This window comes from Symphalangus syndactylus, chromosome 4 (genome assembly GCF_028878055.3).
Source record: "Symphalangus syndactylus isolate Jambi chromosome 4, NHGRI_mSymSyn1-v2.1_pri, whole genome shotgun sequence".
NCBI classification, from domain to species: Eukaryota; Metazoa; Chordata; class Mammalia; order Primates; family Hylobatidae; genus Symphalangus; species Symphalangus syndactylus.
This window is the reverse complement of record NC_072426.2, coordinates 40,851,672-40,867,787: the sequence shown is the minus strand read 5'-3', so window position 1 is coordinate 40,867,787 and position 16,116 is coordinate 40,851,672. Positions and strand designations below refer to the sequence as shown.

At 35.3% G+C, this 16,116-nt stretch overlaps 1 protein-coding gene across 5 annotated transcripts in view; it reads left to right on the top strand.

Annotated features, from left to right (window-relative positions):
- Nucleotides 1-16,116, top strand: part of CTNNA3 (catenin alpha 3) — a 1,903,490-nt gene that overhangs the window by 1,249,873 nt on the left and 637,501 nt on the right. For all 5 annotated transcript variants that reach the window (XM_055274451.2, XM_063637177.1, XM_063637176.1 and 2 more), the window contains one exon: nt 15,884-16,040. In XM_055274451.2, coding sequence (XP_055130426.1) covers nt 15,884-16,040 — 157 coding nt within the window. The remainder of the gene's footprint in view (nt 1-15,883; nt 16,041-16,116) is intronic.

The window sequence follows — 16,116 nt, the reverse complement described above, 5'->3', positions numbered from 1 at the left end:
GCGATCTTCTTGTTGAGATTATTACTACTCTGAACATTTCCTTTTGGATGCATTTCTTTATTTGCCTACATTCATGAATACTGGAATTAGGAATTACTTTTTCTTTTTTCTTTTTTTTTTTTTTGAGGGAGAGTCTTGCTCTGTTGCCCAGGCTGGAGTGCAGTGGCACAGTCTCGGCTCACTGCAGCCTCTCCCTGTCGGGTTCAGCCATTTCTCTGCCTCAGCCTCCTGAGTAGCTGGGACTACAGGCATGCACCACCAAGCCCAGCTACTTTTTGCATTTTTAGTAGAGATGGAGTTTCGCCATGTTGGCCAGGCTGGTCTCGAACTCCTGACCTGAGGTGATCTGCCCACCTTGGCCTCCCAAAGTGCTGCGATTACAGGTGTGAGCCACAAGGATTACCTTTTTAAATTTCTCTCTCTCTCATGTCGTTTCACTTCCTGGTACTCAATCCGCCACCCTGTTTCAACAACAATCTATAGCTCTCTGTGTTGATGACTCTAAAAATCTACTTTTCTTCCCCAGATTTTGTTTCTGATATCTATGTATCTCAACATAGATTTGCTGCAATATTTTAATTTCATCATGTCTATAACTCAACTAATAATTTTGCTCACCCAAACCATATCTTTTATGTTCTTTATTTTCATCACTGAAATAATCATTAATTTCATCAAGCCATAAATTTGAGACTGTCCTTGATTCCTTCAAAATTCTTATCTCTCACATTCAACTGGTCATGATTCTATGAATTCTACATATTAATTATCCCTCAAATTTTGCTTTCACAGCTGCTGTAGCCTCAGTTGACTATGAAGAAATACAGACTTCTCCCTCCCCATCCCTCACCACAGGGTTGAAAATGAGACTAGAAAATTGAAGGCAGCTATAGTGTCTGATGTGTTAGAAGACTCAGTCATCATGCAAATTATGCTTGGCCTGCATTATGCAGTGCATCCAGTTCTTCCTAATCCATTACATAGAATGACATTAGCTCTTCAAATAGACCCTGCCAGATGCTAAAAGCCATTGTAGGTTTGTCACCTGTATTTCCCCAGAGATAATTCCCTCTTATTCATAGCTTTGTGTCCTACTACTCAATCTAATTTACATAGTCCAACTCCCAGGAAACAGTAGTACCTTATTCCTGGTTCTATACATAGCCCAGTGAATTCAAGTCTGTAATTAAAAACCACAGCACTATTTATCTCTTATGAGGCATGTTACAGCTCAACCTGCCCTGAACAAAATAACACTTTAAATTAAAAATTGCAGATCTGTGCTCAACAAAGAGGAGCTCTTTTCCAGTGTATATTATTGATTATGTTTTCCTTGGGTAATTTTTGTCTATCAGCTAACTCATTTTGTAACTGGTAATTCAGGGGATTTTTTTCCCCCTTAAGAAGTAAACTCACAAAGTGAGTCTGACTGAATGTAGGCTGTTGCTTCTTTAACATGTAATTATTACAATAAGTAGTGCATCACTGCAGTACTTTGCATGCGCCAGTGAATATGCTTCAGCAATTAAGGACTCCAGGTCCTGGAGAATGAAATAAACATTAGCAATTTTTGCAATCTGTTGAGGCCAAGAGGAATTCTCCAATAGAGTAGTAAATTTTAAATGGTAATGTTTGTAATTATTTAATGAGAAAACATGTTTTTTTTCCATTTCCAGAATTAAAAAGATGTTCTTTCCAAACTTTAATACTTCATAACTTTAGAAAATAAATAAGTTAATTTTAATATAGTAATTCTTGAAGTTTGTATAGTTAATTTATGTTTTCGAATCACTCCCAATGATCTTTGCTATTCAGTAAATACTATAATTTATTAAATTATTATAAATGATATAATTTACTGAATAATTTTATATATTACCAATTTGACAGATTAAAAGAAAAAGATACAAAGATTGGGTTGCCCAAACTATAGACAAAGCTTCTAATTTAAGAAAGACACTATTCTATTCTCAGGGAATTTTATTTCTCTTTTATATATATAAACATAAATGTATGATTTATATATATATAAACATAAATGTATGATTTATATATATATAATATATATATATGATTTTTATAAAATCCTAGTTGGGAAAATCCAATATTCCCTTTTAATAGTAGCATGTGACTATTTTTATTATACTCTATTTTTAATCTACCACCTATATTGGTAATAAAGAACTTTGTTTCAGGTCAATTTAAATAGATTATAGAGCTTTTCTTACCCTAAATGTGTGGTAAAATTGCTACAGTATTTCTAAATGTCCTTTCCAGCTTGAATTCATTCTTATTTTCCTGTTCTGACCTCTAGCTAACCAAGTAATGTAATTAAAATCTTAAGAAATAGCAAAATGGTCAATCTTTGAGCATAGCAGTTCCATGGCGGAAATGACACTTTAATGTTTACCTTTTGCTAACTCCAGACTCACTAGAGTTGAGCACAGGATGGATCAACAAGGAAAGCCTGGTGATTCACTTGGAATAATCTTTAGAATAACTTAATATGGATATTTGATGAACACTTTGCTGTTGAATGTGCACTTTAGTAGTGGCCCTATTTTTTGTGACTGCAGAGTTATAAATAAAATACAATGATATGTACATTAAAAAAGTTTTTAACTCTTTTGTAAGGATGGGGTCTTGCTGTGTTGCCCAGGCTGGTCTTGAACTCCTGTCCTCAAGCTGTTTTTCCACCTGGACCTCCCAAAGCACTAGGATTATAGGCGTGAACCTCTATACCTGACCATATAGACATATTTTCATCACCATAGCTACTGGTATAAGAGTTCGCTGTAGGGATAGACTTGATCACTTGGGAAAAGCCTTTAATAAATTTCTAGGCCTGCAAAGTAGAAGGAGCCTTAGACTGGAGCCCTGGTTACATGGGAAGAGGGATTCTATTTGGCACTTTCCACGTACCCTGGGGAAATAACATAAAGACATTAAGATCACTGCTTTCTTATAACAGTGGAAAGTAGAGATCAGTCATTAATCAGATGATCACTCTAATGAACATCTCGTTAATGAGAAGAGATAGTCAGATAAATACTCACCCTAGATGGAACCTGACCTAGATTTGATAAAGTTTGAGATATCGAGATAAATACTCACCCATGACAATCCAGGAACCTGACCTAGATTTGATATATTTGAGATAGTGACATAAATGCTCACCCATGACAATCTAGGAAACTGACCTAGATTTAGTAAAGTTTTTGTGAGAAAATAATGCTTTAGGTGAGCCCTACTGGATGAATTGGAGTTACCTAACAAGAAGTAAATCCCTACAGAAAGAAAAGCATAGACAAATGCCCCTAGACAAGGAGTGGAAAGCGAGGGGTCTGATAGGAAATAATGCTAGAGAAATAAACAGGGGCCAAATATTTCAGGGCCTCAGGCTAAATTAAGTACTTTGACTTTGATCCTATGATAAAAGAGGAGGCAGGAATTTTGTGAAATTAGTAATTTGGAAATATCACCTTGTAGAGAGTGGCTAGGAACAGAACTGAAGCTACCTCAGTTGTCACTGAGAGAAAATGATCGTGTAGAGTGGGGTTGCGGCAGTGGACATAGTATCTTGGAGGTCAAATTACTAGGTCAAGGATATTAATAAAATTTCTAGGAACCCATCAGAAGGAAAGAGAAGGAGAGCATGCAAGAGCATGAACAATGAGAGAGGAATGAGAAAAAGAAGTCAACCCTAACTATTTCAACCCTATTTATACCTTGTACTCATATTTTCTTAACATGCCTTTGCAACTCAGGGAGAACATTTGCTTACGTAGATTTCATATACGTGTTGTCCTTTATTGAATATTTATGCATGACTTTTCGCCCTTAGAACACTTAAAGTGAAATATTTTCTGAGTTTCTCCTGTCTTATGCTTTCTAACTTAGATAAATGGTAGACACAGAGCAAAAATCCTTTGACAATTAAGAAAGTTAAATTTCTTAGTGTTATGCGAACTCTTCTTAGTGCTAAAACCAAAGCTGAATCCAAGTCTACAAAGAATATCTCTAATCCTAAGCAGTCAGGCATTTCAAATACATGCCTTTTTTTTTTTCTTTCTTTTTGAGACGGAGTCTCGCTCTGTCACCCAGGCTGGAGTATAGTGGCGCGATCTCGGCTCACTGCAAGCTCTGCCTCCCGGGTTCATGCCATTCTCCTGCCTCAACCTCCCCAGTAGCTGGGACTTCAGGCGCCCGCCACCACGCCCGGCTAATTTTTTGTATTTTTAGTAGAGACAGGGTTTCACCGCGTTAGCCAGGATGGTCTCCATCTCCTGACCTTGTGATCCGCCCACCTCAGCCTCCTAAAGTGCTGGGATTACAGGTGTGAGCCACTGCACCAGGCCTTTTTTTTTCTTTTTAACTTTTGCCAACCTCTTATTATGTGAAACACACTTTGGCAATTAATGAATAGCTTACATTTTGACTTTATGTCTATATGAAATTGGATGGTACATTAAAGAGAAACTTTGTAGATGTCTCTGACATAAAATTCTTTTAAAAAAAGGAGATTTGGCAAAAATATTAAATTCATTTTAAATTTCTCCATTTGAACTGAAATGATTTGAGAGATAGTACCAATTTTTTTCCACTCCGAATTCTAAACTTTTTAAATCTCTGAGTAGCAAATTATAATGGATCAAAAAATCTCTGTTGTCTGTTTATGTTTTCATCATTTCCAGTTAAAGTATTTTTATTACTTTAAACTGTAATATGTGTTATTGGTATCAGATAGTTTTAAGGCAATTTTTCTCTTATTTTAGTTTTATGTTACAGGAAAACTCTAAAAAATTGTGTGTAGATTCAATTTTTCTTATTTATATTTAACTCAGACTTAAAAAAATTGGAATATTAAAATGATTGTTGAGTTCAACAAAATTATAAATTCTGTGTGTATATATATTTGTGCAAATAGTATTCTTTTAAATCCCTAAAGCATTCTTGTATTTTGTTCTCAAATTATCTTTATAGAAGCAATCATTTGTAAATTAGCTGGGCATGGTGGCAGGTGCCTGTCATCCAAGCTACTCAGGAGGCTGAGGCCGGAGCATTTCTTGAATTTTTGGGACTGCACCACTACACTCCAGCCTGGGTGACAGAGCAAGCCTCCATCTCACAAAAACAAACAAACAAACAAAAAAACCATAATCTAATTTAATTCTACCAACAACCTTTGTAACAAGCATTTTAATGATCATTACAGATTAGGAAATTGAGGCTTAGAGAGTAAGCAAAAAGCCACACAAAACTAAGTAATGGAGCTGGATTAAAATGGGAGTCCTCACTCCAAATTCTATTTTTATTAGTCTATGAAACCTACGTATTGGTGATTTTGTTTTATTATCACAAACAATGCATTTTATATTCTTTTCCTCTTTTACTTATTTAATTTGGAAGGTTGTCCAATCTTAATATTTAGTATAAAAGACAGTAAAATAAATGTTTTGATTTTCCTGTGGAATTATTGCCTTTTGCAGACCTCCCGGGAGCATTATTTTTCCCGCTTATTACATTTTCCATAACCGAAATAGTCCTAGGTTGAACTTTTCCTCTTCAGCAGTATGTTTTATGAGATACGAAAATTTATACTGGCAAATACTTTCACAGAAAGCTCTATCCTTCCAGAAATAAACTTGGTCGCCTTCTCTTCTTTAAAAATACTTTTAACCCCTAGAATAGGATAGTTTGGTTTCTTATACGTTTATCCAAGGCAAATGAGAGTCTTGTGAGAAGTTTCCGTGTGAGTGATCCCATCATGCAGGGATCATCCCTTCATGGAGTAAGAAGATTACAAAAAAGGTTGTGAGGCCAAAGTTGAATGCAGTTTCATTAATTGTAAACCTGGAGTCCATGGCAGGTTAGGTCTCCTCAGCACCACACCCTCCCCTACTCTGAAATGCTTTTATCATTTAACATAAAGTTCTGACTATGGAGATTCATGGTGGGAAGTATTGCATGCCATAATTTGAAGTGTAAAGGTAATTTGCCATAGGTGAAGTATAATATGAGAGCAGGTAAAATAGAAAACGTTATCAAAATAAAGAAATGTGGAAAAACTACATAGAAAGTGAGAAATATTTGGTAGTAGTGGAACATCATTTAAGCAACTGAGAAAAGGATGAACAGAGTTAAAGCACTGAATTTGATGCCATTACTCCAGTTGCTAGAATTCTGAAATTATGATGATGTTACCAATTTAAGTGGATGTTACATAAATTCACCTCACATACAACCTTAGATATATTTGAGGCATCATATAGCTAGTCATTTTAATTTTCTCTACTTGCCGTGACACTGAGGTAATCAGACCTATAGGTACTACATATAAATCATCTTTTTAATCCACAAAGTGCTTTTGTTGTATTAACTAAAATTTTTAAGATTATTTGTATCAATGCCAATATTGAACTATCTCTGGGAAAAATTAAATTACGTAGATTTATTTTCACATTTTAAGTAATTGTTTTTAGAAATCTTTCAAGAGAAGTATATACATCAGCATTAAATCAAATGTTAAAATCTGAAGAACCTCTGAGGCATGGGCTAATTCAAACCCTGTCTCCACACCCCACCCCAGTGTATGCATACCTATATTTCTGGGAAAATTAGGTCCTGGAGAGGTAATATGACTTTTTTATGGACGCAAAATAAGTTTAAAGCAAAGTAAAACTTTAACTTGAGCCTCTTGGCTTCCAATCTAGAGTTTCTCCTATAATTTTGGGCAAGTTATTTCATCTCTTTGTGCCTCCATTGTCTTGTCAGCACATTGGAGATACTGATAAGATCTTTCTCAGAGGACGGAAAACAATATAAATCAAGTAATTAGAAACATGCCCAGCACATTGCAGGTCCTCAGTAATGTTATTTTTATAACTACTATACTATTCTTCCATTTTTACACATATAGTAAAAGCAAAATAACTTTTTTGAAAAAAACCATTGTCACATCATAAGAAGTTGAAGGGAAATAAGTCATTTTTCTCTGTAAAGAATAAAAATATTGCAGTTGAATATGTGTTCATTTTATCATTTCAGAAGATAGTTTTTTTTTATTAAAAACAAAACAAAACAACAACAACAAAAACACTGTTTGGCCGGGCTTGTGGCTCACGCCTGTAATCCCAGCACTTTGGGAGGCCAAGGCAGGTGGATCACCTGAGGTCAGGAGTTCAAGACCAGTCTGCCCAACATGGTGAAACTCCATATCTACTAAAAATACAAACAAAATTAGCCGGGCACTGTGGCACGCATCTGTAATCTCAGCTACTCAGGAGGCTGAGGCAGGAGAATTGCTTGAATCTGGGACGTGGAGGTTGCAGTGAGCCAAGATCGCACCATTGCATTCTAGTCTGGTTGATAAGAGCAAAAACTCTGTCTTAAAAAAAATTATAATAAATAAATAATACGTTGATTGTGATAGGCCAGGCTGTATGGAGCCTAAAATATACACAGTTTTGAGGGCCTTAAGAAAAAGTGAATATTTATTTAGAAAACAAAAACCAATTAGATGCTAATTTTAAAATGCTGTCAAATATAGCAAAATCCAGAAAAATAATATATTTGTATAAATGATGTGTCAGATCCATCCTCATAAGCTTTTTTTCTTTTCTTTTTTTCTATCTTTATTTCACTGCACACTCTTGATCACCTCTAAAATGACAACAAGTTATTTTGTAATGTCACTTTCTATGTAGAAACTGAGAAGATAATTCAGTCTTTGTTTTAGCATAGTTTGTTTGGGGTGTTTCTGAAAGGAGAGCACATATAATTAGGACAGGCAAAGTCTCTACTGGTTCTATCATGATCTGATGTCAATACCACAAGCATGAAGGTGGTAAAAAATATAGGGAAGTGACTGTAAAACACCTGAAATTACTCAGTAAACACAAACTAAACGTATCCTCAACTCAACTTCCCCTTAGCTGGATCCCAAAACTATTTGTGGCAGGTTTTACTAGAATAAATGACAATGTGAACACATTTCTGGAGTCTCTTATGGGTCTTAGAAGGCGTCTGTACCAATGAGATGCCTGTAAATACAAGCTTCTAATACCTAGAGGAACACAAAGAAAATCTTGAGACAGTCTGAAAATCCTAAATATTCTGAATGTAGTTTAGATGTTCGAGGGTTTCCCAAGGTAAATGAGTTTAGAATGTAGTAAAAGTAGTCTATCTGATTTAATAGAAAAATATGAGGAAGCTTAGCCTAAAGCATGTTGAGGTCTTGGCCATATATATTGGTAGAAATGGGGAGAAGCCTAAAGAAGATAGAACGGGACCAGCTGAAGCTAACTAAACTGGCTTTGGTCTGGGGTGCCAGACAACCTAATGCACAGGGTCTAACAGAAGCTACTTTGGACAGGCCTCTATGAGAAAAGAGAAATGAGGATCAAACACAGCCCTTATCAGCGAGCGTGGGCAGGGAATATCCTTGGAATAACAGAAGCCAGATTTAAAAAGGAGGCTGGTGAGTGCTTTCAGCAGTTCCTTGGAGTTCTATGCACTCCTCCTATAACCTCAATCAATCAATTAATTCCTTTCTTATTACTTGCCTGACAAAATCCAACTTTAAATGAATAAAAAAACATATTTTTTGGTGGTATTCAAATTGGGAAGGAAGAAATAAAATTATCACTGTTCAATGATGACATACTCTTATATTTAGAAAATCCTGAAGATTATACACACACAAATCTTAAAGCTAATAACAGAATTCAGTAGAATACAAAATCAACACACAAAAATCAGTGTGTCTTTATATACGAAAAATGAACAATCTTAAAAGGGAATTGAGAAAACAATTTCACTTAATAATAGAATCATACGAAATGAAATGCCTAGGAATAAGCTTAACGAAAGAGGTGAAAGACTTTTACCTGATGTCTTTTCCTTTGTAGTTTTTGCTGAAAACTACAAAATATTGCTGAAAGAAATTAAAGAAGACATAAAAAGCAGAAAAGACATCATATGTTCATGGGTTATAAAATTTAATATTATGAAGATGATAATACTAACCAAAGCAATCTACCAGTTCAATGTAATCCCTATCAAAATACCAACAATGTATTTTGCACATATAGAAAAAAACACATCCTCAATTTCATATGGAATCTCAAGGGATCTTGAGTAGCCAAAATAATCTTGAAAAATAACAAAGTTGGAGGCCTCACACTTCCTAACTTCAAAATTCATTACAAACTGCAATAATCAAATTAGTGTGATACAGACATATAGATCAATGGCATAGAAAAGATATCCCAGAAATAAACCCTTGCATTTATGGTCAAATGATTTTTGACAAGGCTGCCCAGATAATTCTATGGGTAAAGGATAGTCTTTTCAACAATTGGTGCTGGGAAAACTTAAGTACATGGCAACGAATGACATTTGCCCCTTACCTTGCACCATATACAAAAATCAACTCAAAATGAATCAAAGACTTAAACATAGTGGCTAAAAATATAGAATTCTTAGAAGAAAACATAGAGTGACACTTCGTGACATCAGATTTGGCAATGTGCATATGACACCAAAAGCACAAAAAAATGGAAAAAAAAACAATTGGACTTCATCAAAATTTAAAACTTCTGTATATCAGAGGACATTAGCAAGAGAGGGAAGCGGCAACCCAAAGAGTGGGAGAAAATATTTATAAATCATATATATGATCAGAGATTAATAACCAGAATATGTAAAGGACTCCTAAAACTCAACAATAAAAAGCAATTTAAAAATGGGCAAAATACTTGACTAGACATTTCTCCAAAGAAGATAAACAGTTGGTCAATAAGCACATGAAAAGGTGTTCAGCATCATTAATCATTAGGGAAATGCAAACATAACCTCAATGAGCTGCCACTTCACACCCATTAGGATGGTTGGGATTAAAAGAAAAAACAAAAAAGGAAATCAGTTTTGGCCAGGATATGAAAAAATAGGAACTCTTGGGCATTGCAGATATGAATATAAAATGGTGCAACTTCTGTGGAAAACAATGTGGCCATTTCATAAATGAAATGTAAAATTGTCAGGCTTTGCACAGTGGCTCACACCTGGAATCCCAGCACTTTGGGAGGCTGAGGCCAGTAGATCACCTGAGCTCAGGAGTTCCAGACCAACCTGGGCAACATGGTGAAACCTTGTCTCTATCAAAAATACAAAAAATTATCTGGGTGTGATGGTGCACATTTGTGGTCCCAGCTACTTGGGAGGCTGAGCTGGGAGAATCGCTTGAGCCTGAGAGGTGGAAGTTGCTGTGAGCTGAGATTGAGCCGCTACGCTCCAGCATAGGTGACAGAGTGAGACCCCTTTTTAAAAAAATTGTCATATAATCCAGCAATTCCACTTCTGGGCATATACCCCAAATAATTGCAAGCGAAGACTTGAGCAGGTATTTGTACAACAATGGTCATAACAGCATTATTCACAACAGCCAAAATATGGGAACAACCCAATGTCCACTGACAGATGAATGGGTGAGCAAAACATAGTATGTACATACAGTAGAATATTATTTAATCTTAAAAAGTAATGAAATTCTGATGCATACTACAACTTGAATAAACCTTGAAAATATTATGTTAAGGGAAATAAGCCAGACACAAAAGAACAAATGTTGTATAATTCCACTTATATGAAGTATCTAGAATAGTCAACAAAAGAGGTAGAAAGTATAATAGAACTTACTAGGTACTAGGGGGAAGGAAGAATGGGAAGCTATTGTTTAATGAGTACAGAATTTCAGTTTGAGATGCTAAAAAGTTCTGGAGATGGATAGTTGCACAGCTATGTGAATGTACTTAGTGCCACTGAATTTTATAAATGGTTAACTTAGCGAATTATATATATATTTTTTCTCTCTCTTTCACATGCACATGCACTCTCTCTCTCTCTCTGTCTCTCTCTTTTGTTTTTCTTTACACCGGGCATTGTAATGTTTCCTTCAGTGATGCCTTTATGGTTTTAAGGATCATCACTAACTCATAGCGTTATAAATTAGTATAATATTGTTATAGAAGATAGTAAAGTGTGGCAATTAAGAGCGTGAAGTCTAGGTCAAGTTGACAACTTCTCCTTAATAACTTGGTAACCTTACCTGAAAATGGAGATGACAACACCTACCTACCTCATTGTGGTGTAAAAATTACGTTAAAAAATTAGGTGAATATATAGAAAGTGTTTGGAACAGTGGTGCATGGTGCAAAGTATGGACTTTGTTAGTATTTTATTATTATCGTTATTAGTATTTCTGTGGCCTTGTAATCCAAAATAGGATACTCTCAAAAACAGTCAGATTCTAGTTCTTTTTTTTTTGCTTTTCTCTGAGTATCATTTTCTCTCTGTTGATGTTATTGACTCTCTTGATATATTTTCCCCATTCTCCTCTTGCCACTCACTGGCTTATTTAACTCCACACTTTGCTTTTGCCTGTTTATTTTTTTCTTTTCTTTTCTTTCTTTCTTTCTTTCTTTCTTTCTTTCTTTCTTTCTTTCTTTCTCTTTCTTTCTCTCTCTCTCTCTTCTTTCTTTCTTTTCTTTTCTTTTTTTTTTTTTTTTTTTTGAAATGGAGTTTTGCTCTTACTGCTCAGGCTGGAGTGCAATGGTGCAATCTCGGCTCACCACAACCTCCGCTTCCTGGGTTCAAGCAATTCTCTTGCCTCAGCCTCCCAAGTAGCTGGGATTACAGGCATGCACCACCACGTCCAGCTAATTTTGTATTTTCAGGAGAGAGGAGGTTTCTCCACGTTGGTCAGGCTGGTCTCGAACTCCTGACCTCAGGAGATCCGCCTGCCTCAGCTTCCCAAAGGGCTGGGATTACAGGCATAAGCCACCGCACCTGGCCTATTTTTTTTCTTTTTAAACATCATAGGTTCAGTCTATTTACAGTGTCTTCTTCATTACACTTTGGCTGTAGTTTCCTTGTAGCCTCAGCTCCATTGGCCCCCTCTGGTTCTGATTTTATAAGATGGCTGCTCTTTACAGAAATTTTCAGCTTTGATCTGAACTGCTAGCTAATGATTTCTCCATAAATTCTAGTTCAAATTTTCAAGATTGATTAACACAACACAACTTTTTATGTCAAACCTCATAACCAATCACCAGCCAGCTGACAGATTAACTCTTCTTGAATTGGGTACCTGCCTATGACCTACATAGTGTTGAAGAGGGAGAAAATAATACCAAACCTGCCTCCCTGTGGCTGTCCTCTCAATGTGGGCTGCGAGCAGAATAGTTTCTCTTAGGGACAGTTTATAAGTATAGCATTTATGGTAATTAACATGTTTAGTATACCAAGAAGCAAAGATGAATAATACATAGTCCCTCCTATGATGGAGCTCATTACCCAGGAATAGACATGTGTACGAGCAGTCATGCAATAGAATAACTACTATTTATTTATATGGACAAAATATTTTTTAAACACAAAGGAGAAAACAATTCAGTTTGCTGGGTATAGGGAATGGGACAGGCTTCACAGTATGTGGTGATATTTCCATGGATATGTTAAGTATAAAAAATGTTTCCTGAGACGGAGCAGAGCAGAAAAAGGGATGGAGCAAGGGCATTAAGGCAGATTCAGCTCTAAAAACAGTCACAGAGGTACAAAAATGGATGGTGTGATAAGGAAATGGAGCTGAAAACTGTGGCTGGAACAAAGACTGAAATGAGTAAGATTATTACAGCAGAGTGAACTGTAGGTAAGGACCAACCTGTGGATGGTTTTAGACTATGAATTACTGAAAAGAAATATGGGTTTTGTTTTTAGTCAACTAGGATTTTATCAAAGGTTATCAGCAAATGGGGGACATGATCACTTCGGCATTTGAGAAAGAAATGTGTTTGCATTAAGGAGAATGTCTAAGAGCAAATAGAGACTGGAAGTAGAAACCTACAAGGCTACTAGAATGGCCCAGTTAAGATATAATAAGGCTCGAACTTAAAAGAGACTCTTTCAAAGGTAAGCTGACAGACTAGATAATTATCAGGGTCAAGTGACCGACATGTAAATACTTCAGCCATAATTTAAAGAAACAAAATGCCTCAAAAAGCAACATAATTCATTTAAAAAAAAAAGCTTTAGTTTTACATGAAGAAGATTTAAGAATGGTTATTTTATTTTCTCTAGATATATGGCTAAAATTTTAGGAGTGTGACATTGGGATGAACATTTTTCTGCCTTATAGAGGGTTAGAAGAATTCTTCTGAACTGTGTCTTCTTTTAGATTTAAGCTAAATATCAGAAGAGTCAAGTAGGATAAAGCTTCCTCATAGTGTGCAGTGTTGAATCAGATAAATTGGATCAGCAGCAGAACTGAAAATATTCTTATAAAATGTAGCCTGTCTTATATTCATAACTTCGTATCTCCACTGAGGGTTTTACACCAGTACTTTAAAAGTATACTTTGCTGTGAAGGGATAATTTCAGTACAACCCATGTGTACATAGCTGTCCAATTGCAAGAACAATGAAACACCAGGGACCAGGGCCATTGCAGTATACACAAAGGTACATTGTAAGTTAATAGGTTAATAAAACTCTAAAACTGAAGTCAAGGCATACTGCACAGTAATTTCTAAAGTTAGTGTGTTTCCTTAAAATTTAATATGTTCTTCTTTTATAGAAAAGAAACAAAAAAGGGGGATTTAAATATATTATTCTCAGGCAACTAATTTTTTCCGTCTTTTGCCTCCAATAATGTGGTGACAGGAAGTGACTTAAGGTACAGTCTTCAGGATATTTAGTAGAAAAAGCTTCTTTTTATTGTTGTCATTGTATGAGAGGTCTTCAAAACGTTTACTGAAAATGTGTTTTATGAAAAAATTATGCATAGAATTCAACACTTTTGCACCAAAATAAACTTGTACTAACTTGTGATAATGTGTGTGGACAGGATCTAGTTTGACAGATTAAAAATTGGAGACCTCAGTTTGAAAAGAGCCCTATATTAGTCTGTTCTAATGCTGCTAATAAAGACAGAACTGAGACTGGGTAATTTATAAAGGAAAGAGGTTTAATTGACCCACAGCTCCACAGGGCTGGGGATGCCTCAGGAAACTCACAATTATGGCAGAAGGGGATGCAAACATGTGCTTCTTTACATGGTGGCAGGAAGGAGAAATGCTGAGCAAAAGGGAAAACCCCCTAATGAAACTATCAGATCTCGTGAGAACTCAACTGACTATCATAAGAACAGCATGGAGGTAACCGCCCTCATGATTCAAGTACCTCCCACCAGGCGCCTCCCATGACATATGGGAATTAGGAGAACTACAATTCAAGATGAGATTTGTCTGGAGACACAGCCGAACTATATCAAACCCCTATGAAAGGCAGCATAAACTCTGCTAAAATTAAAGAACAAACATCATATTTATGGTGAAGTTTGAGTGGAAGAATGATGAAATCATTGATGCTTTACAAAATATTCATAGAGACAATGCCCCAAATAAATCATCAGTTTACAAACTGATAACTGATTTTAACAAGAGATGAGATAATGTTGAAGATGAAACTCACAGAAGCAGCCCATCCACATACATTTGTGATTAAAAAAAATTTATATTAGTCATGCTCTGATTGAAGGAAACCAATGATTAATAGCACAAGCAATAGCCAACACCATAGACATCTTAATTGGTTCAGTTTACACAATTCTGACTAAAAAATTAAAGTTGAACAAACATTCCATTCAATGAGTATCCAAACCATTGTGCCCAGATCAGCTGCAGACAACAGCAGAGCTTTCAATGGAATTTTTAAATAAGTAGGACCAAGATCCTGAATTACTTCTTTGAAGATTTGTAACAGGAGATGAAACATGGCTTTGCAAGTACAATTCTGAAGACATCATAATCAAAGCAATGGCTACTGAGAGACAGAAGTGATCCAGTCACAGCAAAAACAGACCAGTCAAGAACAAGGGTTATGGCAACAGTTTTTTGATATGCTAAAGGCATTTTACTTAATGACTTCCTGGAGGGCCAAAGAATGATAACATCTACTTACTATGAGAGTGATTTGAGAAAAGTAGCCGAAACTTTAACAGAAATATGCCCAAGAATGTGTCAACAGAATGTCCTTCTTCACCATTACAGTGCTTCTGCTCATTTCTCTCCTGAAACAAGGGCAATATTTCAGGAATATCCATGGGAAATCACTGGGCATTCAACTTACAGTCCTAATTTGGTTCTTTCTGATTTCTTTTTGTTTAGTAATTTGAAAAAAAATCTGTTTAAGGCATCCATTTCTCACCAGTTAATAATGTAAAAAAGACTGGATTGACATGTTTAAATTCCCAGAATCATCAGTTCTTTAAGGATAGATTAAATGCCTGATATCACCTCTTAGAAGTGTCTTGAACTTGATGGAGCTTATGGTGACAAAGTTTATATTTAAAAAACTCACTCTGCAATAATAGAAGGAATAGGAAAATTTTAAAAATAAAAGTTGTTATTTATACCTATATAATTTATATTAATGTAAAACATTTTATACTTTTCAATATAAACTGTATATATGTGAAGACATTTTACTGTTTTTCCTATTGTCGATGATGGATGTATTTAACCATAATTTAATTTAAATAATTAATTTTAATACACTTAATGCATTTAAAGAAATCACTGAGTAAACATTCTATATCTTTACAGATTTTTTAAATTCTATTTTTTATGTTTAATATGAATGAATATAATTAATTTATTTTATTGTTTTAATATTTTTGATTTATTTTATATATTTAGGAATTATAAGTGCAGATTTCTTACATGAATATATTGCATAGTGGTGAAGTGTGGGCTTTTAGTGTGCCCATCAACCAAATAGTGAACATTGCAACCAACAGGTAATTTTTTCTATCCTTATCTTTATAGATTATTAATGCTGCACTTGCTTTGGCTGCAAGACCCAAAAGTCAGGTGGTCAAAAACACCATGGAAATGTACAAGCGTACGTGGGAGAATCATATACATGTCCTCACTGAAGCCGTAGATGACATTACAAGCATTGATGACTTCCTTGCTGTATCTGGTATGTTTTTATTCTTTTAATTTGTTTATTTTCTCTTGTCAAGTTTATAAAATAGAATAATACTGTGACAGGCATG